The 27872-nt window shown below is 35.0% G+C and overlaps 1 protein-coding gene and 1 pseudogene across 1 annotated transcript; both read right to left on the reverse strand.

Annotated features, from left to right (window-relative positions):
- Window positions 1-7882: 7882 nt before the first annotated feature.
- Window positions 7883-8846, reverse strand: LOC148122306 (olfactory receptor 8G3-like; annotated as a pseudogene).
- Window positions 8847-17576: 8730 nt separating this feature from the next.
- Window positions 17577-18500, reverse strand: LOC125388766 (olfactory receptor 8G3-like). Its single transcript, XM_048417082.3, has one exon. The coding sequence runs from the start codon at window positions 18375-18377 to the stop codon at window positions 17577-17579; it is 801 nt and encodes a 266-aa protein (XP_048273039.3). The 5' UTR covers window positions 18378-18500.
- Between the last annotated feature and the right edge of the window lie 9372 nt (window positions 18501-27872).

Raw genomic sequence — 27872 nt, forward strand, 5'->3', positions numbered from 1 at the left:
TTTCCTTCCACCAACATGAATTTTGTGAGTTAAACTAAAGTCTTCAGCTTTAGTGAGAAGTATCACTACCTGATGACCAATTTACCAACTCCCAAGATGCAGGCATTTTTATCCATTTTTGTAGTCTCTGGTCCTGCATGTACCCAGTACATACATATACATGGAGACAAAAACACACAAACATAAAATTTTAGATAAATATATACATAAATAAAAATAATTGTGAAAAGCTTACAGACATTCACAATAGGGCTGTATAGTGAGGTTACAAAAACTAAAGTCTGAGAGGCATATAATTTCAGATGGCTTCCCAACCAAATTAAAAAATACGGTGATAAATATATTTTGTATTTTATATTTGTAATAATATTTTATTATACTTAATAATCTTCATAGTTTTTTTGTAGAACCTTGAAAATTATATTTGTATGTAAAACAAAATTTGTTCCTCAATTATCATAAAAACAAAATAAAAATATTGGAGCATCTGTTTGTTACCTGTTCTCAAAGTTGTTTCAAACCTGATATTTGAAAATGGCCATTTAGGTGAGTCTGTAATTTAGTTGTGACCTGCAGAAAACAAAAATCACTGAAGATCGACATTAAAACTACCTATTTGGCTCTTGTAATTGTTCTTCTTTACCAGAATGATGTTCACTGTGGTTGAAAACTCAGGTTAAAAATGTTTTATGAACAGGACATTGACATTTTAAAGAATGAAAGCAAATCTGTTTCTCTGTCCCCATACAAAACAATTCATACATCAAAGACCCTCAGTAAGCCCGAGAATGAAAGTGCTAGGTGAAAAAATAAGCATATGAAGGGCCCTCTGTAAAGGAATCAAAAGCACAGGAAATGACCCAAGAACTGACAGTTGACCACTGGAATTGCAAGAAATTAAAATGTCTCTCAGCAGCAAAGGAAATGATGAGCAGAGTGAAGACTGAGGCTACAGAATGAATCTTTGAGAACTAAATATGTGACTGGAAATTATTATCTACAATCCATAAAAAAACTGCAAAAATAAAAAAAACAAATCACCCAATAAGCAAAAGGTCAAAATGAGGTGAATGGATAATTTTCAAAGAAGAAATACAAAACATTAATAAACACTTGAAGTGTGTTTATGGCTATAACGACAGGTGACACCTGCCATGTTCCAGCTAGTAACAAGTGAAAACCTATCAGTATACTTACAGGACGGATCACTGTCTGATCCAACCTCTATTTAAGTGTGATGGAGCACAGGATAAGAAACACGTGTAGTAAACTACAGAGTGTGGGTAAACTGACTGAAATAACTATTACAGCAACCAGCTCTTTCTACGAATACTAAAGATATATCTAAATCCCAGCTTCTCAAACTACGGTTCACAAACCAATATGAGGTCAAATATCTCAACGAGTGAGTCTCAAAAATCTGACAGCAGCAAGGTTTTCTGATGGTACAGTGACCAAAAAGCAACAAAATCAAACATGTAACAAGTCTGAGGTGTGTCTGGTAGCACCTACCCATATAGAACTGCACATGTTTTCCCTGCAGCCTTGATTCTGAGCACATAATATGCATACTTTGCATGCACATGCTACTACACCATGCAGCACCATCAAACCCTTGCTTCTTAAAACACCCTAGCTCAATCTCAGACTACTATATGTTAGGAAATTCAGTGCTTTTACTGTTCATACGTTGTTTGTTGTTCTTATAGAAACTTAATAATTTAATTACTGAAAACAAAAATAATACTTTATCATCAACCCTCAGCACTGAGAGTACTAAATTAATACTGTACTATAAGGTTTGATTTTTGTAAAAAGTGGTGTCCAAATTACTGTTTGTCTTATATATAAGATAACTAAATGAATTTCAGCACACACACACACACACACACACACACACACACAAAATGTTTTATGGAGTTAAACATATGAGATTTTTATTTATGAATTAAAACCAAGCTTGGTGTTGTGGGAGGTCCTTCTGTCTATGTGTTGCCTTCATTGGTTAATAAATTAAGAAACTGGCTTGGCCTAATAGGGTAAAACAGAATTTAGGTAAGTGGGGAAAACTAATGGTATCCCGGGAGAAAGGAGACACAGTTAGGAAGAAGCCATGGAGTCTCAGGAGACAGATGCTGGGAATTTTACCTGGTAAGCCACAGCCATGTGGCGATATACAGATTAATAGAAATGGCTTAAATTATTGTAAGAGTTAGCCAATAAGAAGTTAGAGCTACTGGGTGTTTTAATGAATACAATTTCTGTGTGTTTTTTTCTGGTCTAAGCTGACCAGGTGGCCAGGAATAACAAGCGGGCCCTGCTCCTACAACTTGGTGTACTTCCCCATGATTAAATGTTTTCCTTATATCTGATAGACATAAAAGATTATATGAGCAGAAACTCATAATGGCCAATTGTCTCTTCTTTAATACCATCTATTATTTGTAAATGGCAGAGTCTAGCCAATGTATTCTTCTGCTGTCTAGTAATTCTTTTGCTGTTTTTAAATTCACTTAAAGGCATCCTACAAACATTTTCCAGTCCCTGGTAATTGACTGAACCTTCAGGAAGGGGAATGCAGCTCACACATCCTATGAATGTTAAGAAAAATTTTGTGTCTAGACGTAAAGCAAAGAAAAAAATAAAAACAACCTACAGGCTACATTCCCATAAAACCTTGACAACAAAGAGAACCCTAAGAGAGACATCCATGGATCTACAAAGCAAGGAGAAAAAGACAAGATCTCCTGAGTAAATTGGGAGTAAGTGTTTCGAGCATCACAGGAGATGGGTAGAAGGGGAGGGGAGGAAAACAGGAGAGCAGAAAAAAATGTATAGTTAGATAAAAATATAAAGAACTGTCTCCCACAAAGGTTGTCCATTCCAAGGTGGTCAGATCTGGTTATGTCCATCACACACACACACAAACACACACACACACACACACACTTAAAGAGGATTTTATGAATTTGGAAGAGATCCAGGCAGGCATAATAGGAGTTGAAATAAAGAAAAGTGATGTGAACACAGTTCTCAAAGAAAAAAAAAAAACAGCTTGCTATCCCTGTGGCCTAAAATGAATCTTGTCCTCAATAAATTTTTCATATGTGCACAGAACTCCCAAAGCCAGTTATTTTTCTTGCTTCAGCTTTAAAATATGAAGTAAAAACAAAGAATTTGAGAGGAAAAAGAAAAAAAATAAAGACATCTCAGAGGACACATATTTGTTCATCAAGACCTAACATAAATTAAAAGGATCTTTAAAACTCAAAACCGATAAGCTTTCATAGCCTGAGAAAACTTCCAAATGCAGGCACAAACATTCATAAAGTCATCTACCATTTGAACACACCAAGGGAGAAAAACATACAAGTATCTTAACAGATGTGACAAAATGTGCTAAAATTCAACATCCGCTCATGATTTTAAAATTTTAAAACATTTAAAATTTTAACATTTTAAAAGTACTCAGCAAACTAGAGCTTAAAAGGATCCCGTTTACAGAGGAGACCATAGTCCGGAAATTAAGATGTAGTTTGGTGCCACTTACTGTCAAGATGATAGTCATGGTTTAGTCAGTGCAGACAGAGTTTTCAAACGTAAAGATAAATAAATATTGAATAAAAATAAGAAAGATAAAAGAATAACTTCGTGAGTTAGTTGAATAACTGAAGATATTGAGGACTATTTTTCCAAATACTCAAAATGATTATAGTAGGTTCTTTCATCACAGTTTGGGATGAACACTCACCCTTCTTTTCTGAAAATCTTACAGCCAAAGTTTTCTTGCTACATGCAAAATCATAGATACTGATGTTAGGGATCACATGTACTCAGCATCCTACCATCTTTAGAGATAAAAGCCAAGACCTAGTCTTCAGTCTCAGCTTATTGATACTGGTTTAGTCAAAAGCTAGCACCCCGAAGAGCTTCTTCAGATCTAAGATAGCACATACATTCACCTTCATACTATCAAGAGTGGTCCCTATTGTGTTTTTCTGATGATTTATCCTGAGTTTATAGTCTCAGCTACCAAATAACATGAAACTACATTCTCCAAAGATTTACAGTGCTCAGGGACAAGATGCTTTAAAAGAGGAGTAATTGCCTTTGCAATTTCCCAGTAGGCTAATTTTTACTTTTTTAATAATTATTATTTTTATTATTTTAAGTTATATTATAACTAGTTCATTTATTCTTTCTTTTTTCTCACTCTGACTTCTCCTATGAAGTCCCTTGCTGCCTCTCTTATACATGGCCTCTTTTCTTTCATAGTATTTATTTTTCTTATTTGGAAACCTCATGCATGCATATAATATGATGAATTCTACCCCCAATTCCTCCTCCTATTAATTCCACTGTAACCTCACAAATTTGTTTTTCCTTTTAGTATTTTAAGTTTAAAATTATTTTAAAATTTTAAAGTATTTTCTTTAAAATATAACTATATCACTTCCTCCTATTTTCTCCTTCAGGTTTTTCTATCACTTTTACTTCAAAAATTTATGCATTCTTTTCCATGTTATTTTTACCTTAAAATTAATTTTTAATTTTGTTTATAAATTTTAGAGCATTTTCATTAAAATATAATTACAACACTTTACCCATTTTATTTCCTTACAATCCATCACAACTCCCACCACTAAAATTACTTCCATGTCCCAGGCCCCATTTTCAAATTCAGAAAATTGAAAAATAATGAAGTGGAAGTGGGCTCCAACTTGGGAGGGGTAAGGGAGGAAAGAACAAAAGAAGGTGGGAGGAGGTGCAAAGAACACCAAGGCTGAGTGGTAAAGCCCAAGGGAAGCAGAGAATAATTTTATATTTATCTAAATTATACACTGATTAGTATATGCAAATACACACACACACACACACACACACACACACACACACACACATACACACACACACACTCCGTACAAATACATGGAATTATTTCGATTACTCTGACAATGTTCCCCACAAGAACCAGAAAGTAATAAAAAAAAAACCAGCACCAGGCATAAGACACATCTTCTTAATGATTTGTGAGACTAGTCCAAATAAATTCTAGAAGAATACAAACTATTTCTGCTGCCCTTAGTTGCCTCTCACAGGTTGAATATGAGTCCCTATTACAGAAGAAACCATTTACAAGGACACAGATGATCTAATTTGAAAGCCTCTTTTTTGCAGTCTAACTTCCATTGTAGTAGAAAACACAAGTATGAACTGCCCAAAGAGTGAAACAGTTAATTGTCCTACCCATCTGTGGCACAAATGAACCAAAACAATGACAAACATGCAAGGTATCTCTAAATGTACAATAGTGGCACCCACATGCTAATGATAACAAATAGCTTTCTCCTTGATCATAAGAACAACTCAGCAAGAAAGAAATCATTAGTGGCATCAGAAACCTAGCTAACATCTTAGAGATAGTGAGGTTGTGGATCTCAGAAGAGACTCCACCAATATTTACAACAGAGCAACACACTTTGTATTACATCCTAAATTCCATTCTTATATTCACTGGTATGTGTATCTATGAACCCTGACAAATAAGTTTCTCTTTATAGCAAATAGAGACCATCTCAGGAAACCACAACCAGACCCTGTACAAAGATATGCAGATCCTGGGGAACTAAGTTCCAGTGTATACATCTATATCATAGCTCCTGCATGTATGGCCAAAAGCACAAATCAGAAGAGGATGCAGAATGATTATAAGAAACACAATAGAAGAAATGTGCTGTGAAACAATTTTTCCCAGAAATGGTTGAATAAACAAAACCAGAACAATGGCAATATCAATAGAAATGTTAATTCAGAATGGGGCAATAGTGTAGGTTCCTGCATTTAGACAAATAATTGTAGACAACTAATGATGCCAAAGAAGAAAGAATTAGCATCTCTCTTGTATTAGGCTCCAAATTGGTAGTCCAGAAAAAGTGATCAGCCTGAAACCACATATACTCAAGCAATAACAAAGAGACTCAGCAAGTTGTTGTTGTACAGTTCTAAATATGTGTAACAAGAATAATAAAAGAAAAACTGATGAAATACTTCTATCATCATAAACTTGCAGCTTATAGGCACATATTTGCACATAGTCATCATAGGAAACAAAAACAAACTGCGATCAACCAGATTAGTAAATCTTAAAAGTCTGCATTTCTTATAAGCATCTAGCCATTGATTTTCTTTGTCAAACCACATTATAATGAACAGGTTTGGACAAGCCAGGACATACTCTGACCAGTTATATCTTACTCATATTGAAACTAGAGAGTTTAAAAATATTACAGTTATTATACTGAAGAAAATGTATGATTTTCTTACCGTATATACACTCTTGATTTCTGCACATTATTCAAAACCCTTTTCGATTTTATCTTTTGATAACTTTTAGTTAGATTGACAAGTGTGTGCACCAAATCACCATTTCCCTGCCTCAGCCACTGAAGACTGTTTCTAGACTTACATCTATTTATCTGTCAGCCTTTACAATGTTTCAATACACTTTAATAATAATGAGGTTATGATTAATACTTAACTTTTGGAGCTGTTTTTTAATCAAAATGTTTTTACCAGAGATAAAGAGAAAAACAATGGCTATGCTGGTACTCATAGGCACAAAATAAACATATATCTGTAACTATGATTTGGATGTGAAAATGAGAGAGAGAGAGAGTAAGATGGACAACACTTAATATATTGTTTTCCAAAGCCATCCTTTTGGCGAAAATCTCATTATTTTGTATATTTTTGCAGTTAAATAAAATACTATTGTTTTTGGATATATGTTCAAGACTAGTACTGTTGGATCTTAACACAAAAGCTATATATTTAAATATCTGAAAACTTTTGACAAATATGTTCCACAATGGCTGAACTAGCTTAGTCCAACCATGGGTGAATAAGAGTTCCTCTTTACCTCACAGTTCCAAGTACTTGTAGACTTCTTTTTTTATTTATTTAATTTATGTGTGCGAGCGTTTTTCTTACTTGTGTATATGTGGCTTACATCCAAACTTGGTGCACAAAAAGTCCACAGGAGAAGCTTTGATCCTCTGGACTAGAGTTACAGACAGTTTATAGAGTCATACAAAATTAAAGTGGGTTATGTGTTAAAAGCCAAGAGTATAACACAGACAAAACGAATCCTTGTTTAAACAAACTGATTGATCATGAATGTAAGTATATGAATATGCCGAAATGTGAGAGTTGTGCCTGTTGGAGTATTTACATCTGCTTGTAGTTGACTAAGTGAAGAGGAACTTTATAACTGAAGCTATATACAAGCTAGAGTGGGTCAGGGATGAGGCAAATGTGTTAAATATAGCAAACTAGATACTTAATAATTTATTGAAAGAAGTCCTAGAATAAGACAACTTCAGAAAGAGATGATGATCTTTGAAATAGTGGATGAACGCAACAAATTTTCTGAATAAGCTATAATTATATAGACATTATGATCAAAGATATAATCAACCATACCTATACATAAGCTTTTAAAATCAAATAAATCAGAAAGGACATAAAGATGTTAGAAAGTAAGGGGCCACACATGTTAACAGAACAGATATAACTTTTCTCTAATGCATTTTGATAATAAAGATTAGAAATGTTTCTATTATTTGTTTAAAATTACAAAGAAAAGTTACATAAAAATAAATTAGCACAGAATTCTTCTATTATTGCATTACAAAAAGAATTTTCTTTGAAACATAAAATTCTTTTGACTTACTAATACTTATTTCTTCATATTTAATTATAGCAATCAAATTTCACAAAACGTTGACACAAAGTAAATTCCTGAGATTTATAACATAGAAAAGTGTGGTAGATATTTCCAAAACTTAAAAAAATGAATCTTAAAATGCCATATCTAAGATAATCAAAGGTCTATATCAACTTTAATAAAATCTGTATCGTTTCCTGAATGTACACTCCTATCAAGAATTTTCTTAAGAGCTGACTTGACATCCTTATTTCTCAGGCTGTAGATCAATGGGTTCAGCATGGGAACAACAGTAGTATAAAACACGGATGATACTTTCATTGGTCCATAGAGCTGACTGATGATGGCTGTAAGTACATAAATGCTCCTGACCCAAAGAAGATAGCAACAGCAGAGATGTGGGAGCTGCAGGTGCTGAAGGCTTTGGTCCTGCCTTCTGTTGAACGAATGCATAGGATGCTGACAATAATAAATATATATGAAGTGAAGATGGTCAAGGTAGGAATGAAGATGTTTAAGGCACTTAGGAAAAGGACCAATAATTCATTGATATTTGTGCTAGAACAAGACAGTTCCAAGAGTGGAAAGAGATCGCAAAAGTAGTGGTTAATCACATTGGTCTTGCACAAAATGAGTCTCAACATGAAACCTGTGTGAACTGAGGCCCAATAAAACCCAAAGTGTAAACTCCCTCTGTGAGCCAGAAGCAGAGATGATGAGACATGACGGCATTGTAAAGTAAAGGATTACAGATGGCGACATAGCGGTCATATGCCATTGCAGCCAACATGTGACACTCCGAAATGGCAAAAAAAGAGAAAAAGTAGAGCTGAGTCATGCATTCAGGGTAGGAGATGATGTTCTTCTCTTTCACAAAATTTTCCAGCATTTTGGGGGTAATGACAATGGAATGGCAGAGGTCAATGAAGGACAGATTACTGAGGAAATAGGACATAGGAGTGTGCAGGTGAGAAGTGAGCCAAATCAGTGTGATCATGCCCACATTGCCCACCACTGTGATGATGTAGATTCCTAAGAAGAGGAGGAAGAGAGGAAGCTGCAGAGCTGGCTTCTTGGAGAGTCCAGCCAGAATGAAGAGAGTTACCACTGAATGATTTCCAGCATCCCCTTTCCTGTCAGAAGTTTAAAGAGAGAAAGTTCACAGAATGAGTAACTGTATGCATGCACATGTGTGCTTAGAAATCATGTGGAGATCATTATTTCATCCCTCCTCAGATTAGGTAACATACTGTATTATCTCTTTTACTACCTATGTAGGACAATCAATGACCCATGGGCAAAAGTATAACACAGAAAAACAGATCTTAGAATCAAGAGAGACCAGAGAAATCCTTACAAACACTGAATTAGATGTTTTTTCTATATCACAAGATATTAAAACACATTTGCATCATGAATAGTGACTAAATGTTCTTTTTACCTATAATAGAGAATCTTTGCAATGTTTTCTATGACTTATTAACATAGAACTAATCCATATACAGAGTAGGAATTTTAATTTTGACCCATTTTACCATTAAAATCCCAAATCAAAATTGTGTCTCAACTTTGCACACAGCCCAACTGACTCTTGAAGAAGGGAACATTACCACTTTTCTGAGAGTACCAATTTTATCCCCTTTAGATTTTCAATGAATGATAGATTTTCATATTTTTTAGACTGGAAAATATTTAGGAAATGAACACGATGGCTCAAAGTTATGCCGTGGCCTCCATCAGATAAACTGCTAACTCTGGCTGGTCTGAATAAATTGGACTTCATGATTGAAATGATACAATCTTAGAAATATTTGCACTTGTAAATTACAAGAAGAAGTTTGACATAAAATATTTGCTATTCTCTATTTTGGTCATTTTGTATATTTATAAAGTTTGTAGAATTTGAATAGAGCATCTATCTTTATTAAGAAAATTTAAACAGAAAATTCCCCTAAACATCATGATTTTCTGGTGCCTTGGGAACTTGCAGGTGAAAGACAGCCACAGGCTGGATGCCACTACAGTGAGCACCATGTAGAGAAGAAACAGGAGAGTAGGAATAGAGTAGTGGGTTTTGGTTGTGCACTGTGGAAAGAAGAGGACAGGAAGAACGAGGACAGTAAGGAACAAGACACTTGAAGTCATGTGATGTCCAGATTTGTGCAGCTGCCAAAGGTAGTATTTGTATCCTTGGTTGGGTGCTAGATACCTCATCTGGGTCTATGTTGATGTCCATGGCCCATGTTACAACTGAATGAATTTCATATGCCAATGGTGGACCATGTTATTGCCTATTAGTGCCATACTGAAGTTAGTGGCCTGAGCTGCTAGCAAAAGCCATGATAATGTGTGAACCCATGCTGGAATTGAGAGCCATGACTGGGTCCATGGGCCTATGCCAGGGTCTCTGATGGTGTCCATGGCCAGGTTATTCCCAGGGGTCCTGGGAGAGCTGTTCCGGGTGCCCTAGGTATCAGATAGCTGGTCCTGCTCTTTGCAGACTGCATCAACAGGAAAGCTGACCAACTCCTCCTGGAGTATATAGTCCCAGTGGCATGGGAGTAGAATATCTGGCTCCGACTTTCCATGGACTTGGGAGAACTATACCCTTCGACAGACTCTGCAACTGGACAGCTGGCTCCAACCCTCACTATGTGAGTTGATGAGCAGGCCCTGATGGTGTGAGCATAGGAGAGGTGGCCCTGACCCTTGACTGAACTGGGTGGTCCCAATGGAGCCCTGGAATGGTCAACTCAGTCACCATCCAGGCACATGTTCCAGGCTTTGATGGTCCTCCCACATATCAACTCCATCCATGACACCCTGAAACACATGAAGGGACAGGACCTAAGGAACTGTTGCCTCACGATCTCCATGACTTGGGATAATAGAAGTTTCTTTAAGGACTCGGTTTTAAAAATTTATTAGAAGTCAGAAGCATAGTAAAGAAGAACTCATTGCCGTGAACTTTTACAAGTAAAGCAGTTTCAGAAAAGGATATATATTGTCTGATCCATATCAGATCCTGTATTCACAATAACAAATGAATACAGTATGGAAATGTGGAAAAGACAGAAGAGCAAAGTGGCTTTTGTTAGATTGTTTTTTTACTTTGTTGTTTCTTCTTTTGTTGTTTTTTTTCATTTCTATTTATTTGTTTGTTCATCTTGAAGGGTAGAGGCTAAAGGGGTGGAAGGAAGATATGGAAAAAATAGAAAATGAATGGGATTGGGGAGCATGACATGAAATTCCCAAAGCATCAGTAAAACATTATCTTAATAAAAAAGGAAGGAAAAATAAATTCTACCCTAAGTTTGATAATCCTAATCAGACACAACTTTTATTGGCATTTGCTAATGAATAAAATTGGATATAAAAAATAAAAATTCATAGTTTTAATGTCTAAGAAACAGTTGGCTTCATAAAGAGTGTCAATAAAATCCTATCACATGAAGAATAGTAAAAATGATGGGGTGACTAGCTAACATAGCACAAACACATATAGCACACGACATTAATATTTAAATACTTAACACATTATTTTCAATATGTGTTGTAAAACTCTCCAAACTTCTGCATTGCAGATTCATTGTTATATGTAGTGTGTGAAATTTACATAGAATATTATGTATGTGGAATTCCATAAACACTAGTAATGTCTTAAGATGTGCTCTAAGGAATTTTTCTCAGAAATATCTTTCATTCAACTACAAATACATTTTTGGAGGCTTTTACTTGTTGGTGTTGTGCTTTGTTTTTCTTCCCTAAGCATAGTTGTCTATCCTCATACATAATACTTATAGTGCAGCATTTTAATACAGATTATTATTTTGTGCTTTCCATATCTTTCCATATTTCAGATAAAGTTTAGTCTGCAACTTATTTTATAAAATGATTAATAATACCATCTAACAAAGAAGTTTTATTTTCTTTTATTCTGACATACAACCTGATTATAAAAGAGGAAATGTGGACATGCCTCAATTTTAATACAATTAATTAATTTAGAATCTTTTTATAAAACATTATTCAGAAATCCTATATTGTAATTGCAGTTCTGAAGATGTTTAATATTGAGAAGTAGAATTAATAATACAATGCTCTGTGTACACAGGAATATAGTTCTTTTGCTTACATGTACACATACATTCAGCTTTTATGATTGTTGCTTAGTATGTCAGAATCTCTTCCTCATGAATTTATATTGAATAAAGTGCTTTGAGTCATGCCTTGCTTGCGGCACTTCTGAAAAGCAATATATTCTATTGAAAATGTCTGAATGAATCTTACAATGAACAGTCAATCAAAAAATCTGTGACCAAATCTCGTACTGCTACAGTTGAAAGAGGTAAACAAACAGCACTTGCTATGATTTTCCCCAGCAGGAGACAGAAGAAGCTGCTGAAGCCTGTTCATCAAGAAGCACTGCTCCTAGAACTCACAAGTGTAGTACACATTTATCCATGTGCATCTCTGTATAGATTAGGAAAGAAATAAACACAGAAGATTATGAAATTACAAACATAAAACCTGAATTTCAGACCTACCCTCCTTCTGAGAAAGCTTGGAGGTCTACATTTTGCATCTCCATTCTTCTGAAGGGAAACTGACTCTGAGGGTTTCAGCAAGGCCTACTCACAAACGTTCTTTGAGTGACCAATCTTGATCCCTGATGAGGATGACAAATAAAATCATTTGTAATTTTAAATGCTGGATAGCTATACTAATAACTACCAGGAGAAATGATGATAAGTAAGATCCCAATAGAATCTGATTCTACTCTTCAACTCTTGGGAAAATGAATGATTAGGACTCCATATTCCCTTGCTGATAATAACACAGCCTTGACATGTAATTGTCTTTTCATCTCATTAGACTGAGGATTTAAATAGGAATGAAAGAAGGTTTCATTAGCGTTAAAGATACTTAAATTAAATTGTCTTTAAATATTCTACTTTTAAGGAAATTATTATACCTACACTACAGAAATTGCTAAATGTAATTACTAGCAGGAGAAAAAAAGAGAAAAGTAGGCCCTAGTTCTAGAGTTCAAGAGAGCTCACTAGGCTGGACTGATGTGGTAATAATTAAAGCTGTGCACACCAAATTTAATCTCTGATGTATTGAAGGAGTTTTTATTCAGGAGGACACCTGGGAAGCCTTGTACTGAAATAAAAGTTAGGAACAGTGAAAATATATGTGTGTGAGATACAAAATAAAAGTTTCACATAATAAATGATTTGTAAAAAGTTACATGTAGTGTTATAATGTTTTTAAAATAGTGTCACCAAAATGGTATTATGATTAGCTTCCCATTCCCACCCTTCCCTGCAGCCCTACCTAAGTGTCATTATTCCAATTTTGTGTGTGTGTGTGTGTGTGTGTGTGTATGTGTGTGTATACTCATATATATGTGAGTCCATTTATTTTTGAATCTATTTTTTTAGGACTGAGTAGTCTTCGTTGAAAAGGTAGTACAGGATCTTATCTCTCTAAGAGGCTAATAATCCTTTTTCTAGGTTTACTAGTTTATAGTTCTTTGTTTAGGTGTAGAACTATGTGAAATTTACCCCCTTCAATGACACATGTCTTTTAGATTTGCTAGTGTTCTGGTCTTGTTTATGCCATCATTTTTAGGAAAGACAATTTCACAATATACTTCCTAATGTTTTGTCTCTCAGTAGTGTTCTACTCCATATTCCATGATTTCTGTGAATCATAGACAGGAGATATGGTGTAGATGTTTTCATTAGTAGTGAATTCCAGTGAAGAATTGATCTCATATTATATATAGCTCTGGATTTCTCTGAGGGTCTCTATTTGCTGTGAAGAGGCGTCTTTGGTAGGCAGTGATAGCTACATGTATCTATGTATATAAGGACAAGATTTGTAAAGTAGTACCATGATGTAATATAATGTATATTAATATAGTATAATAATAGTTTGTAATATTTTAATTGTATTATATTGTAATAGTATTATAATTAGAATGTGAAAGGAGGGAGAAATACACAAAGGTTGAGTGATAAAGCCCCAAATTTTCAGAGAACCATTATTTTATATTTATCTAAATTATACACAATACAAATTAGTATATAAATACATGCACACACCCACAAATCAGAAACAGAAATATATGGAATTAGTTCACATGGCCTGGCAACACAAAACCAGAAAATAATAAAAACACCTAGTACCAGGCATGAGTATTTCCTTCTAATGATTGATCAAACAAGTCCAAATAAATCCTAGGAAAATATAGATTATTGCTGCCGAAATTGCTTGCTTCTTACTGGTTATACGCAAGTACCTTTTGCTGAAGAAACCATATATCTAGGACACAGGATTCAGATTTTCTAGTCAGATATAATTTGAAAGACTCTTTTTTGCAGTCTAGCTTCCATGGCATGAGATAATGCAGTAAAATCTATAAAAAGAGAAAAACAGTTAATTATTCTACCCAGTTGTTGCATTAATAAACCAAAACAACATCCAACATGGAGGATATCTCTAAATTACAATATTCTCTAAATTAAATACCAGATGTTTATGATAACCAATGGTTTTCTGCTTAGTTTAAGAGACAACTAAGGAGACATGAAATCTTTACTGGTACCAGAAATCTGGCAAACATTTCGGGAATAGTGAAGTTGTAGATCTTAGAAGAGAACCCACCAATGTGAATACTAGAGCACCATAATTCCTACCGAATACTAAACCTCAGGTAAGTGTATCTATCAATCCTTAACCGAAAAGGTTCTATTTACAGCAAATAGAGACCATCTCAGAAAATCACAACCAGACGCAATACAAAGACATATAGATCCTGGGAAACTCAGCCCTAATGTATACAGCTACATCACTGCTCCTGCATGTATGACTCAGGGCAGAAAGCAGAAGAGGAAGCAGAAAGATTATGAGAACCACAATGGAGAAAATGTGGTGTGAAATAATCTTACCTAGAAATGATAGTATAAATTAAACCAGAACATTAGAATATCTATAGAAATGTTAACGTAGAATGGGGGAATTCTCACAGGTTCCTACTCTAGACAAAGAGATGTAGACAAGTAACAATGTTGGAGCAGGGTAAGTTAGCATCTCCCAGATTTTGGCCTGTGAATTGGTTACTCAATAAAAAGTGATCAGCCCTGATACCACAAATAAACAAACAACAAAAACCATAATTAGCACACTGTAGCTGGACACTTGTGCATATGTAAGACAATAATAATAAAAGATAGATAATGAAACATTTCTATCGCCATAAACTTGTAGATTAGAGGCAAATATTTGAACACATTCGTCATAAGTAAAATAAAAACCAAACTTTGATCAATCAGATTGATTATGTCTTAAAATCTGCATTTCTTACAAGCATTTCGCCATTGATATTCCTTGACAAGTCACATTATGACAAACAGGTATGAAAAATTCAGAAAATACACTGACATGTTCATTTATTTATATCAAGATTAGAAAGTTTAGAATAATACAGTTGTTGCATTGAACAAAATGTTTGATTTCTTGCTATGTATAAATCTTTGATTACTATACTTCACTAAAATAAATTTTCTCTTTTTTCTTTCCATGACATTTAGTTAGGTTGACAAGTGTGTTCACTAAAACACGATTTCCCTGCCTCATTTACTAATGACTGTTTGTTTCTACACTTCTATGTAGTTATCTCGCAGACTTATCAATGTTTCAACATATTTTATGAATCATCAGGTTGTGATAGGGAAATGATGTAATACTTAACTTTTGGAGCTTCTTGTTAATTTAACTGCTGTTTTTTTCCCCAGAGATATGAAGAAAAACAATGGTTGTGCTAGTACATATAGGCACAAAATATACACTTTTCTGTAACTCTAATTTGACTGTATAAATGGGAGAAAGAAAATAAGATTAAAAAACACTTAAAAATATTGCTTTCCAGAACCATCAATTTTTGATGAAAATTTCATTGTTTTGTCTGCTTCTACAGTTAAATAAAATACCATTGTAATGGCAAATCAATCCCACACCAGTTATGTTTTAAAGGGGTATTTATTTTGGGGGGTAAACTTACGTACACATAAACCATCAGGAAAAGAGCCTAGTCACTGGAGCAGGAGCCGGAAGCAAGCACTGGAACCAAGATACCAAGCCAAGGCTTGCCACTCTTCTTTTAAAGAGAAATATACCACGCCCCAGTGGGCTGGTATATCAGCGGCTATTGGCTGATGGAGCATAAGGCACTCCCACAGCACTGTGCGCTCATGGTTCAGCAACTATTGGCTGAAGAAGCAGAAGGTACTCCCGTAGCACCATTGTCTTTGGATATATGTTTAGGAGTGGTACTGATGGATATTATAAAAAAGCTGCATATTTAAATATTTGAGAACAAGTAAAATTAATTCCCACAATGGAAAACTAGCTTTCAGTCCCACAAAGGGTGAAAAAGAATTCTTTACCACACAGTTTCAAGAATTTGTTGACCCTTTCTTTTTTAAGATTTTATTTTTATGTGTGTGAGTATTTTTTTAGTTGTATGTATGTTGCTTGCATCCAAATTTGGTGCACAAAAAGTCCATAGAAGGTTTTGAATCCTCTAGGCTAGAGTTAAAGACAGTTTAAAGTATTCAAAATTGGTTATGTGTAAAAAGTCAATAGTATAACACAGACAAAACACATCCTTGTTCGAACAAACTTAGTGATCAGGAATGTAAGTATTGTTCTTTAAAAAGAATATGATGATGGGATGACCCGAGCGGCCTGCGAGCCAGGCAGAGGCTGCCACCAGGGCAGAGCCAGGTCCCGGGGGCGAGCGGCAGAGTCAGGCTGCTGGATGCGGTGGATGGCAGAGTAAATGGACGTAAGGCTATACATAAAGCTAAACATTTATTACTTAGAGAAGAGGGAGAGATTTATTACTTTAGAAGAGGAAATCAGAGAGACGTAAAGAAAAACATAGAGAGAGATAGAGACACATGTGTACACACCAAGAGACAGGACAGAGAGAGAGAGAGAGTTAAGATGGCTGCGAGGAGGTCAGAATTCGCTGGGGTGGGCATGGTTAGTTCTTAAAGGCACTACAGCAAAAGAATAACAGTAAGTATATGAATATACCAAGTTGTGAGGGCTGTGCCTGTTGGAGTATTGGATCTGCCCATAGTTGACTGAGTGAAGAGGAAACTTACAACCAAAAACATATACAAGATAGAGATGGTCAGATTTGTGACAAACATAATAAATGTGGCAAACTAGATACTCGGGAATTTGTAGAAAGATGTCCTAGGGCAAGACAACCTCAGAAAGGGATGGTGATTTCTGAAATAGTAGTTGACCACAGAAAATTTTCAGAAAGAAATTCTAATTATGCAGATGATATGACCTAACATGTATTTATAGCTGTACATGATCTCCTAAAATCAAGTAAATCAAATGGGAGATAAAGGTATCAGAAAACAAAAGGTCACACATGTTAACATAATAGATAATATTTTTCCTATTGAATTTGTTAATAAAGATTAGAATTTTTTATTGGTTGTATAAAATTACATTGAAATTTTACATATACATAAATTAGTATGAAATTCTTCTATCATTGTATTACTAAAAGAAATTTCCATTAAAAACTACAATTCTTTTAATTTAATTACTTGTATTTCTTCAGATATAATTATTTTAATCCAAATTCATAAAAGGTTGACACAAAGTAAATTCTTGATATCTATAATATATAAAAGCACGGTAGATGTTTTCAAAGCTTAAAAAATACTTAAGCAAAGACATGTCTAAGATAATCAAAGGTCTATTTCCATTTATAAATGGAAATTGCATTTTTTTACAAATGGATTTACATTTTTCACGAATGTACACTCCTATCAAAAATTTTCTTAAGAGCTGACTTGACATCCTTATTTCTCAGGCTGTAGATCAAGGGGTTCAGCATGGGAACAACAGTAGTATAAAACACAGATGACACTTTCCCTTGGTTCATGGAGCTGACTGAAGATGGCTGTAAGTACATGAATGCAGCAGAACCAAAGAAGACAGCCACAGCAGAGATGTGGGAGCTGCAGGTGCTGAAGGCTTTGGTCCTGCCTTCTGTTGAACGAATGCGTAGGATGCTGACAATGATAAATATATATGAAGTAAAGATGGTCAAGGTAGGAGTGAGAATATTTATTGCACTTAGGAAAAGGACCAATAATTCATTGATGTATGTACTGGAGCAAGACAGTTCCAAGAGTGGAAAGAGATCACAAAAGTAGTGGTTAATCACATTAGTCTTGCACAAAATGAGTCTCAACATGAAACCTGTGTGAACTGATGACCCAATAAAACCCAAAGTATAAACTCCCACTGTGAGCCAGAAGCAGAGATGATGAGACATGACGGCATTGTAAAGTAAAGGATTACAGATGGCGACATAGCGGTCATATGCCATTGCAGCCAACATGTGACACTCCGAAATGGCAAAAAAAGAGAAAAAGTAGAGCTGAGTCATGCATTCAGGGTAGGAGATGATGTTCTTCTCTTTCACAAAATTTTCCAGCATTTTGGGGGTTATGACAGTGGAATGACAGAGGTCAATGAAGGACAGATTGCTGAGGAAATAGTACATAGTGTGCAGATGAGTAGTGAGCCAAATCAGTGTGATCATGCCCACATTGCCCACCACTGTGATGATGTAGATTCCTAAGAAGAGGAGGAAGAGGGGAAGCTGCAGAGCTGGCTGCTTGGAGAGCCCAGCCAGGATGAAGAGAGTTACCACTGAATGATTTCCAGCATCCCCTTTCCTGTCAGAAGTTTAAAGAGAGAAAGTTCTCAGAGTGGGTGACTGTCTGTATGAATGCACATGTGTGCTTAGAAGTCATGTGGAGATCATTATTTCATCCCTCCTCAGGTTAAGTAACGTACTGTATTAACTCTTTTACTCCCTATGTAGGACAATCGATGACCCATGGTCAAATGTATAACACAGTAAAACAGGTCTTAGGATCAAGAGAGATCCTAGAAATCTTTAAAAACACTGAATTAAATGTTTTTTTTCTATATCACAGGAAAGATTATCTTTGAATTCTCTCTTTCCTTCAGATATTATAATATATTAGCATTAAATAGTGACTAAATGTACTATTGGCCTATAGTAGAGAATATTGCAACTGTTTTCTATGACTTCTTAACATAGGACTAACTCACGTACAAAGTAATGGTATGTATTTTGACCCATCACCATTACAATCCCAAATCAAAATTATATCCCAATTTTTTTCACACTGTCCCACTGTCTCTTTAAGATAGGAATATTACTGCCTTTCTGAGAATACCAACTTTATCCTTTTTATATTTTCAATGAACGATAGACTTCTATATTTTTCAGACTTTAACCATCACTAGGAAATGAACACAATAGCTCAAAATTATGCCTTGTTTTCCACCAGATAAACTGGTGACTCTTGTTGATCCAAATAAAATGGACTTCATGATTGAAATGATAGAACCTGAGAAAATATTTACATTTGTAATTTACAAAAAAGAGTTTGACACAAAGTATTTCTTATGCTCTATATTGTTTACTTTTTATAATTGCATAGTTTGTAGAATGTGCATGTAGTATCCATGTAGTATGGACTGGGAAAACTCAGATAAGAAATTAACCCCAGGTCACAGGATCTGGTGCCTTGGGAACTTGCAGGTGAAATACGGCCACAGGGTGATGCCACTCCAATGAACAATATGAGGTAGAAAAATGGGTGAGAAAGAGAAGTGCATAGGTTTGTCCATGCTGTAGTGAATTGGACAAGAAGAAGCAGGGCAATGAGAAACAAGGCACTTGGGTCCGTAACTTGTCCATCCTTGTGTTGCTGCCAAATACAGTATATGTGTCCTTGGCCTTACTGCAGCTTGGCTCTGTGTTGATGTCCATGGCCCATATTGCCACTTAGGGCCATTGGGATGCTTGTGTTGGACCATGTTGCTACCTCCTAGAGCCATACTAAACTTAGTGGTCTGAGCTGCTACCAGAGGTCATGGTGATATCTGGGTGCAGGCTGTGGTTGAAAGTCATATCAAGGTCCATTGACCTATGCCAAGGTCTGTGATAACATAGACATTATCTATGTTACCACCAGAGTCCAAGGAACAACTGGCTCTGATGGCCTAGACAACAGAATGCTGGCCCTTCTTATTACAGACTACCTCAATAGGAAAGCTATCTAATTGTTTTTGGATGAATTGTACCCAGTGGCATGGGACTGGAAGAGCTGGCCCTGATTATCAGTGGCCTTCAGAGAACTATACCCCTTGACAGACTTTGCAGATCTGTCTTCACCCTTCACTATGCAGTTGGAGAGCTGGCCCAACATAGGAGAGGTGGCCTTGGCAATTGACTGAGCTGGTAGCCCCATTAGAGTCCTGGAATGACCAACTCAGTCATCACTAAATCCCACATCCAGGCCTTTGAGTTGATCTTCTCAAACATCAACCCCATCTGTGAACCCCTGGAACATGTGAAGTGACAAGACATAATCTTAGCCTCAGGTTTTCCATGACTTGTAGCAAAATCTGTGATTATCTGAGAAAGGTTTGGTGAGGGTCCTGTATTGAATGTTTACTAGAAGCCAGATAGTTTAACAGAAAAATAGCTCATTTCAATGAACATTTACAAGCAAAGCTGTTTGAGAAAAGGGTACATACTGCTTGATACATTTCAGCTCCTGAAAATGCTATAACAAATGAATACATTATGGAAATTTGGAAAAGAAAGAGGAGCAAAGTGGGTTTTGTTTGTTTGTTTATTATTTTGTTGTTTCTACTTTTTTAATATTTATTTATTTGTTTATTCATCTTGAAGGGTGGAAGCTACCGGGGTGGAGGGCAGACATGGAAGGATTAGAAAATGAATGGGATTGGGTTGCATGATGTGAAATTCCTGAAGCATCAATACAACATTATTTTAATAAAAAAAGGAAACATAAATTCTACCCCTAAATTGATAATCCTAATCAGATATATGATTCTTCTAAAGACTGACACAACTTTTATTGAAATTTGCTAATGAATAAAATTGGTTATAGAAAATAAAAATTCATAGTTATTGTCTAAGGAACAGTTGGCTTCATAAAGAGTGTCAATAAAAACCTATCACATGAAGAATAGTATAAATGATCGGGTGACTAACTAACATAGCACAAACACATATAGCACACAACATTAATATCTAAATACTCGACTCATTGTTATTTTCAAGATGTGTGTAAAACTCCCCAAACTTCTTAAGAACAGAATTACTGTTATCTGTACTGTGTGAAATGTACATTAAATATTTCTATAAGTGGGACTCTATAAACACTAGCAATTCTTTAAAATGTACTTTATGGGATTTTTCTCAGAAATAACTTTTATTCAACTACAAATACATTTTTTGGAGACTTTTACTTGTTGGTGTTGTATTTTATTTTTTCCCTAAGCATAGTTATCTTTCGCTCATACATAATACTTATTATAGTGCAGTATTTTAATTTTTATGTAGCCCATATTTTCCCATATCTCAAATAAAATTCAGTCTGCTTCTTTTGCTATAAAATGATTGATATGGCTAGCTAACAAAGAAGTTTTCTTTTATTCTGACATATATTTTATAACCTGATTACAAAAGAGGAAATGTGGACATTCCTCAATTTTAATACAAATAGTTTAGAATCTTTTTGTAAAATCTTATCCAAAAATCTTATATCATAATTGCAGTTCTGAAGATGTTTAGAATTGAGAAGCAGAATTAATAATACAATGCTCTGTGTACTCAGGAATATACTCCTTTTGCTTATATGTACACATGCATACAGCTTTTATAATTGGAACTTGGTATGCCAGAATCATTTCCTCAAAAAGTTGTAAATTGAGTACAGTGTTTTATTTTATGCCTTGCTTTAGGCACTTCTGAAAAGTAACATATTCTCTTTAAAATGGCTTAATGAATCTTATAATGAACAGTCATTCAAAAGGACTGTGACCAACCTTTATTTAATAATAAATTTGATAACTGCTACAGGTGAAAGAAATAAACAAGCAGTGCATACTAATGTTTTCCCTAGCAGTAGATAGGGAAGGCTAAGAAAGCCTGATCATCAAAGAGCCCTGCTCCTAAAACGCACATGTGAAATACACATATATGTTCATGTGCATCTCTGTAAAGATTAGGAAAGAAATAAACACAGGGGATCAGAAAATTACAAAGATAAAACCTGAATTTCAGACCTACCCTCCTTCCCAGAAAACTTGGAGGTCTGCATTTTTCATCTCCATTCTTCTGAAGGGAAACTGAATTTGAGGGCTTGAACAATGCCTACTCAATAATTTTATTTGAGTGACCAATCTTATTTGGTCTCCGATGAGGATGTCACAATAAGTGTCACTTGTCGTTTTACAAAACCTGGTATATGTGACTGTTTTTCATGCTGAATAGAGATACTAATAGCTATCAGGAGAAATTATGATTAATAAGTTCCCAATAGAATTGGATCCTACTCCCCAACTCTTGGGAAAATCACCAGCTAGTAATTTTACTTTCCCCCTGGTATGCACACAACCTTGACAAGTAGTTTTCCCTCCTTCTCTATAGACTGAGTGTTTAAACGGGAATGAGAGAGGTAGCATTAGAGCTCCAGGTGTTTTAATAATATTGTCCAAATTCTATATTTAAGGAAATTGTTATACCTACACTACAGGAATTGCTAAATGTAGTTACTAACAAGAGAAAAAAGAGAAAAAGTAGGCCCTATTTCTAGGGAACTCACTAGGCTGAACTGATGTAAAAATTACAAAAGATGTGTACACCGAACTTATTGTATAGTGTCTTGAAGGATTTCTTATTCAGGAGGAGACCTGATAAGCCTTTTTCTGATAAAAAATGATTAAGTACTGTTAAAATATGTGTGTGTGATACAAAATATATTTCACATGCTAAATCATTTGTTGAAATGTTGCATTTAGTGTTATATTGTTTTTAAAATAGTTTCACTCTAATGGTGTTACAGTTACCTTCACCATTCACTTTCTTCCCTCAGTTCTATTCAAGTGTCATCATTCCAATAGGTACAGATATACTTAAAGATAATATATATATATATATATATATATGTGTGTGTGTGTGTGGGTGTGTGTATTCTGATAAGTCTATTTTATTTCTATGTCTATTATTTCAGGGCAGACCACTCTACCTTGAAAAGCTAGCAAAAGGTCTTATCTCTGTAAGAGGCTAATTATCCTCCCTGCAGTTTTGATAGCTTATAGTTTTTAGTTTATGTGTGAAACTCTGTGAAATTTACCACTTTCCAGGAAACATGTCTATTGATTTGATTTTGTGTTGGTCTTGATTATACTATCATATTTGTAAAGTCTATTTTACAATGCACTTCCTAATATTATGTCGCTTAGAAGCTTTCTGCTCCATCTTCTGTGATATCCATGTGTTGTGGGACAATGGTCTATTTTCTGTCAATTATATTTTAAATAAATGCTGATTGGCCAGTAGCCAGGCAGGAAGTATAGGCAGGACAATCAGTCAGGAAGTAGAGGCAGGTCAATGAGAACAGGAAAATTCTGAGAAGAAAGTCCTAGTCTGCAGTCCTGACCCAGCCACAGAATAACCAAGATGTGACTGCCTCGCCAAGTAAGGTGCCAGCCACGTGGCTAGCATAGACAAGAATAATGGGCTAATATAAGTAAAAAGAGTTAATAAGAAGTCTGAGCTAATGAACCATCAGTTTATAACTAATGTAGACCTCTGTGTGATTTCTTTGGGACTTAACAATTGCAGAAACCTGGCAGGACAGAAACCCGGACAAAATAAAATGGCACCCAACTTGGTACACCAATTGTTGCAAGGGGGGCTGCTTGTTTGTCCCTGCTACCTAGCTAGCTTAGCCCCGAAATAACTACACAGAAATTATATTAATTAAATCAATGCTTGGCCCATTATCTCTAGCCTCTTATTGGCTAACTCTCACATCTTGATTTAAACCATTTCTGTTAATACATGTATTGCCACGTGGCAGTGGTTTACCAGAAAAGATTTGGCATGTCTGTCTCTGGTGGCGTTCTTCCTTTACTCCTCCTTTCTTCCTCCCAGCATTCAGTTCTGTCTTCCCCTCCTACCTAAGTTCTGCCCTATCAACTAGGCCAAGGCAGTTTCTTTATTCATTAACCAATGAAACCAACACACAAACAGAAGATACTCCTATTCCATCCATGAATCACAGATACAGGACATATAGTGTAGATGTATTCATTAGTGATGGGATTTAATGTTTCATTGATCTCTGCATTATATCTAGCTGTGGAATTCTGTGAAAGTCTCTATTTGCTGTAAAGAGTCTTCTTTGATGGGCAGCTGCATATAGCTGTGGGTATAAGGATAAGATTTAGAATATAGTATCATAATATAATATATATTGTAATATTTTATAATAATATTGTGCAATATCTTAACTATATTATATGTAATATATATTACATTGATACACACATAATTACACACACACACATGGAAATTAAGCCACTTGTACTGACAAGGCATACCACATGTACCAGAGATCAGAAAACTCCTAATCCTTTACTGAAAGAACTTTTGAGAGGTGTAACTGGATGGATCAAATGACTCTTAAGATAATGTACTCTGACACTGCAATAATAAATACAGAGGGCACTGTTGTTAACCACGAAGTGAGGAAACCATGTCTTCTTATAACAGAATGATTTGACATTCATGAAAATGATACACAAAAGGTTTTCAATGAAATGTGTCTGTCTAATGTTCGGAAGTACAAGGTGGAATCAAGAAAACACTTCAAGAAGAGAAATTACTGTAGATTGCAGATGGACTGAGTGTAGATTCTGTTGAGATATCAGAAGAACATGCCCATCCAGCACAAGTATACTTTGTTGGTTTGATATTTCAAGAAAATCTGCAATAAAGTAAATATGATTTTATCCATTAGATATGATGGCTGATTTTGAAATGCAACTTAGCTAGACTCCAACAGGTGAATAAGGAGGGGTGTGTTGTCTGTCTAGACAAGGCACAGTAGAGAGGAAAGGAAGAACATGTTTTTTTGGAGATATCTTCCTTTGTCTCCTAAACAGCTTTTTGGATGGTTATACAGAATAGTGACATAAAAGAGTCACAGCTAATATATAAAATAAAATATAAATATTTGACATCCAATAATTTCAAAAACTTATTCTAGGAAGAGGTCAAACAGAACAGTTTCATACCCTAGCAGGCAATTCTGGAACTGAGGTGACACTGGGTGACTGTACAGGCAGTGAGATGTCTCTGTCATTTCTAGAGTTTTGAAAATTGCTTACTTCTTATTTACTTAGGTAATATTATATCCTTCTGGAGTCTTTGATGGAGTTGAAGAATAATTAGATAGTTATAGTTATAGTTTTCTATTGTTATGATAAAAGATAAAGTAGATATAAATATTATAACTATAATCCTTGTTTGTTAACTGTTTTGTTATATGTAATTTTAGTATGTTAAAGTTAAAGCCTTTCTTTTTTGTTTAAACAGAAAAAGGGGAAATGGTGTAAGAGGTTTTTCTGTTTATGTATTGCTTTCATTGGTTGAATAAAGAAGCTGCCTTGGCCTTTTAATAGGACAGAACTTAGATAGGTGTGGAAAAGAGAATTTGATGCTGGGAAGAAGGGCAGTGTGGTAGATACCATGAATCTCTTGCCTGAGAGAGATGTAGGTTAGAATCTTGCCAGTAAGCCACAGTCAGGTGGCAATACATAGATTGTTAGAAATGGGTTAAATCAAGATGTGAGAGTTAGCCAATAAGATGCTAGAGATAATGGGCCAAGCATTGATTTAATTAATACAATTTCTGTGTGATTATTTCGGGTGTAAGCTAGTGGAGTGGTTGGGACAACAAGCAGCCCGCTCACTCCTTGCTACAACTAAGTGCTATAAAAGTTATTATTTTTTAAATTTCATTTTACATTCTAACTACAATTCTCTTTTCCACCCCATCTCCCACTCCCTGCTATGTCTCCCCCAAAGCCTAACCCTTGTCCATTCCTCCCAAAGGGTAAGAGCTCTCATGGGGAGTCAATAAAGTTTGGCACATTAGGTTGGGGTAAGATCAAGCCCTTCTTCATCTGCAGCAAGGCTAAGAATGGCATCTCACCATAGGGAATATGCTCCAAGAAGCAAGCACATGCAACAGGGATTGATTCTGGTCCTACTTTCAGGGGTCCCTTAGAGAGTACAAGCTTCACCACTGTTTTCCACATATGGAGAGATAAAAATGAAAAAAGTAAAAGAAAAAAATCAAGTTTAGAGGCAGTTGAAGGGGTACTGTAAAGATAGGAAGGAAAAGAAACAAATGGACCTTTTACTTTCCAGGACAAATGAGATGAATTCTTCTTCATTGTCGTAAAAAACAAAATCAGGATTTTGTTTGCATGTAGTTATTTCTGTAGGGTTGAGGCCTTGTTGACTTCTCCTATATGAGATTTAAATGAACTAATACTTGAAAACTACTCTTCTTGAGCCTTATACAAAGTAAAGCTTGATGATTCATTAACTATCTTTAGAATTTTCTAACTTATAATCTTGAGAAACTTGCATCTGGTGCTTTCACACTCTCTTCTGGATCTAACTTTTTTTCTAGATTTCAGTAGTTTTTTAAATAAACATCCGGATGTTAGATCCCTTTTAATGAAGACAATGATTTCTGTGTGCATATATTTCATATATCACTAACTTTTTATTTTGAATACAGCACTAGCTCTGGGTAGCCTATGTAATGACTGTTAAAATATGCCTGATACAAGTGAGAAAATTTGTTTTCCTGTTGGAGAAACACAACAGGCAAGTGGGGGTGAATCCTTATTTGTAAGGACCCTGATGGGATCTTGTATTAAGGTCCATATTGGGAAAGTCTAGTTTGTGATTTATAGTTGGTTTTCCTTAATTGGAAAGTATGAGAGTATAATACTCAGCTGTTCACAATCACCTAGTATCTTTGTAGGAAGATAGCTACTGACAGAATATCCTGTTTCATTAAACTGTCCTATAGTTAACTTTTATTTTATAAACAGTGTTAAACTTGCAGTCCTTTGTGTATAGTGTATATATCTTCAAAAGTTTTTTATAATATTAATATTTATAAATTTATTTGGTTTGTAATTGTTTTCTCTTATTTCCTGCTACTATTTTGTTTATTACTTATCATTTTGCTTATCATTAATCTGTCCATGGTTGTTTTGAAGTAAATGAATAATTGGATAAAACAATAACAAATTGATGTTAAACCTTTTTCTTTCCTCCCTCATCCTTCTCCTTCACAATTGTTCATGATTTTCAGGATGGGGCTTATCATTTGTCAGAAACATTTTACCAGTTTTATTCTTTCCCATATGAACCATGATAAAATAGATGGTAGAGTAAAAGAATATAATTTAACGTTTCTGAAACTCAGAAATGTAAGCAAATAAAGCACCATGACTCTGCATGAAGAAGAAATATGAATACGGGATTGTAAGAAAATGATTAATCAAACAACAGTACAAAGAATTTTGACTTGATACCCATAAAAATGGATAGTAATCTGTTCCTGTTTATTATTGCTACTCTGGTTTAAGATAGTGCGAACACCATTTAAGTAGGACTATAGTAGTCTTTTGCTTACATATACACTAAGATAGTTCTCTATATATATTTAGACCCCAGAGTTAAACATCAATTATTGTAATAATTTAACATACAATCCAGAAAAATACTTCTTGAATCATTGGTCAATGAGTCAAACATCCATCTACAAAACATTGAAATAAACAAAGACTATTGATGAGTTTTTTTTGTCAATTTCATGTACGTGAGAATTGTCTGAGCAGAGCTGAGCTCACATAGGCAAATATAACAAATGACACAAAGGGCATTGAAGAATTTTAGGGAGGTTTTTAGGATTCTGGTTATACCAGAGAGTCACAGTTTTCCATGTAGCCATGATATTGAGACTCTATTTCTACCTTTGGTACATTTCTTTCAGCTAATCATGTAGTAAAAGTAATCTCAAATTTGGTGTTATTAATTAATGTTTGTAGAATATTTCCATCCCCATATTGCAGGAGGTATACTCTATTG

Source organism: Myodes glareolus, chromosome 4 (assembly GCF_982192425.1).
Source record: "Myodes glareolus chromosome 4, mMyoGla1.1, whole genome shotgun sequence".
In the NCBI taxonomy this organism is placed as follows: Eukaryota; Metazoa; Chordata; class Mammalia; order Rodentia; family Cricetidae; genus Myodes; species Myodes glareolus.

Bases quoted from the DNA above. Each gene is read 5' to 3' on its own strand.
- LOC125388766 (XM_048417082.3), bottom strand. From the start codon at position 18,377: ATGATCACACTGATTTGGCTCACTACTCATCTGCACACTATGTACTAT.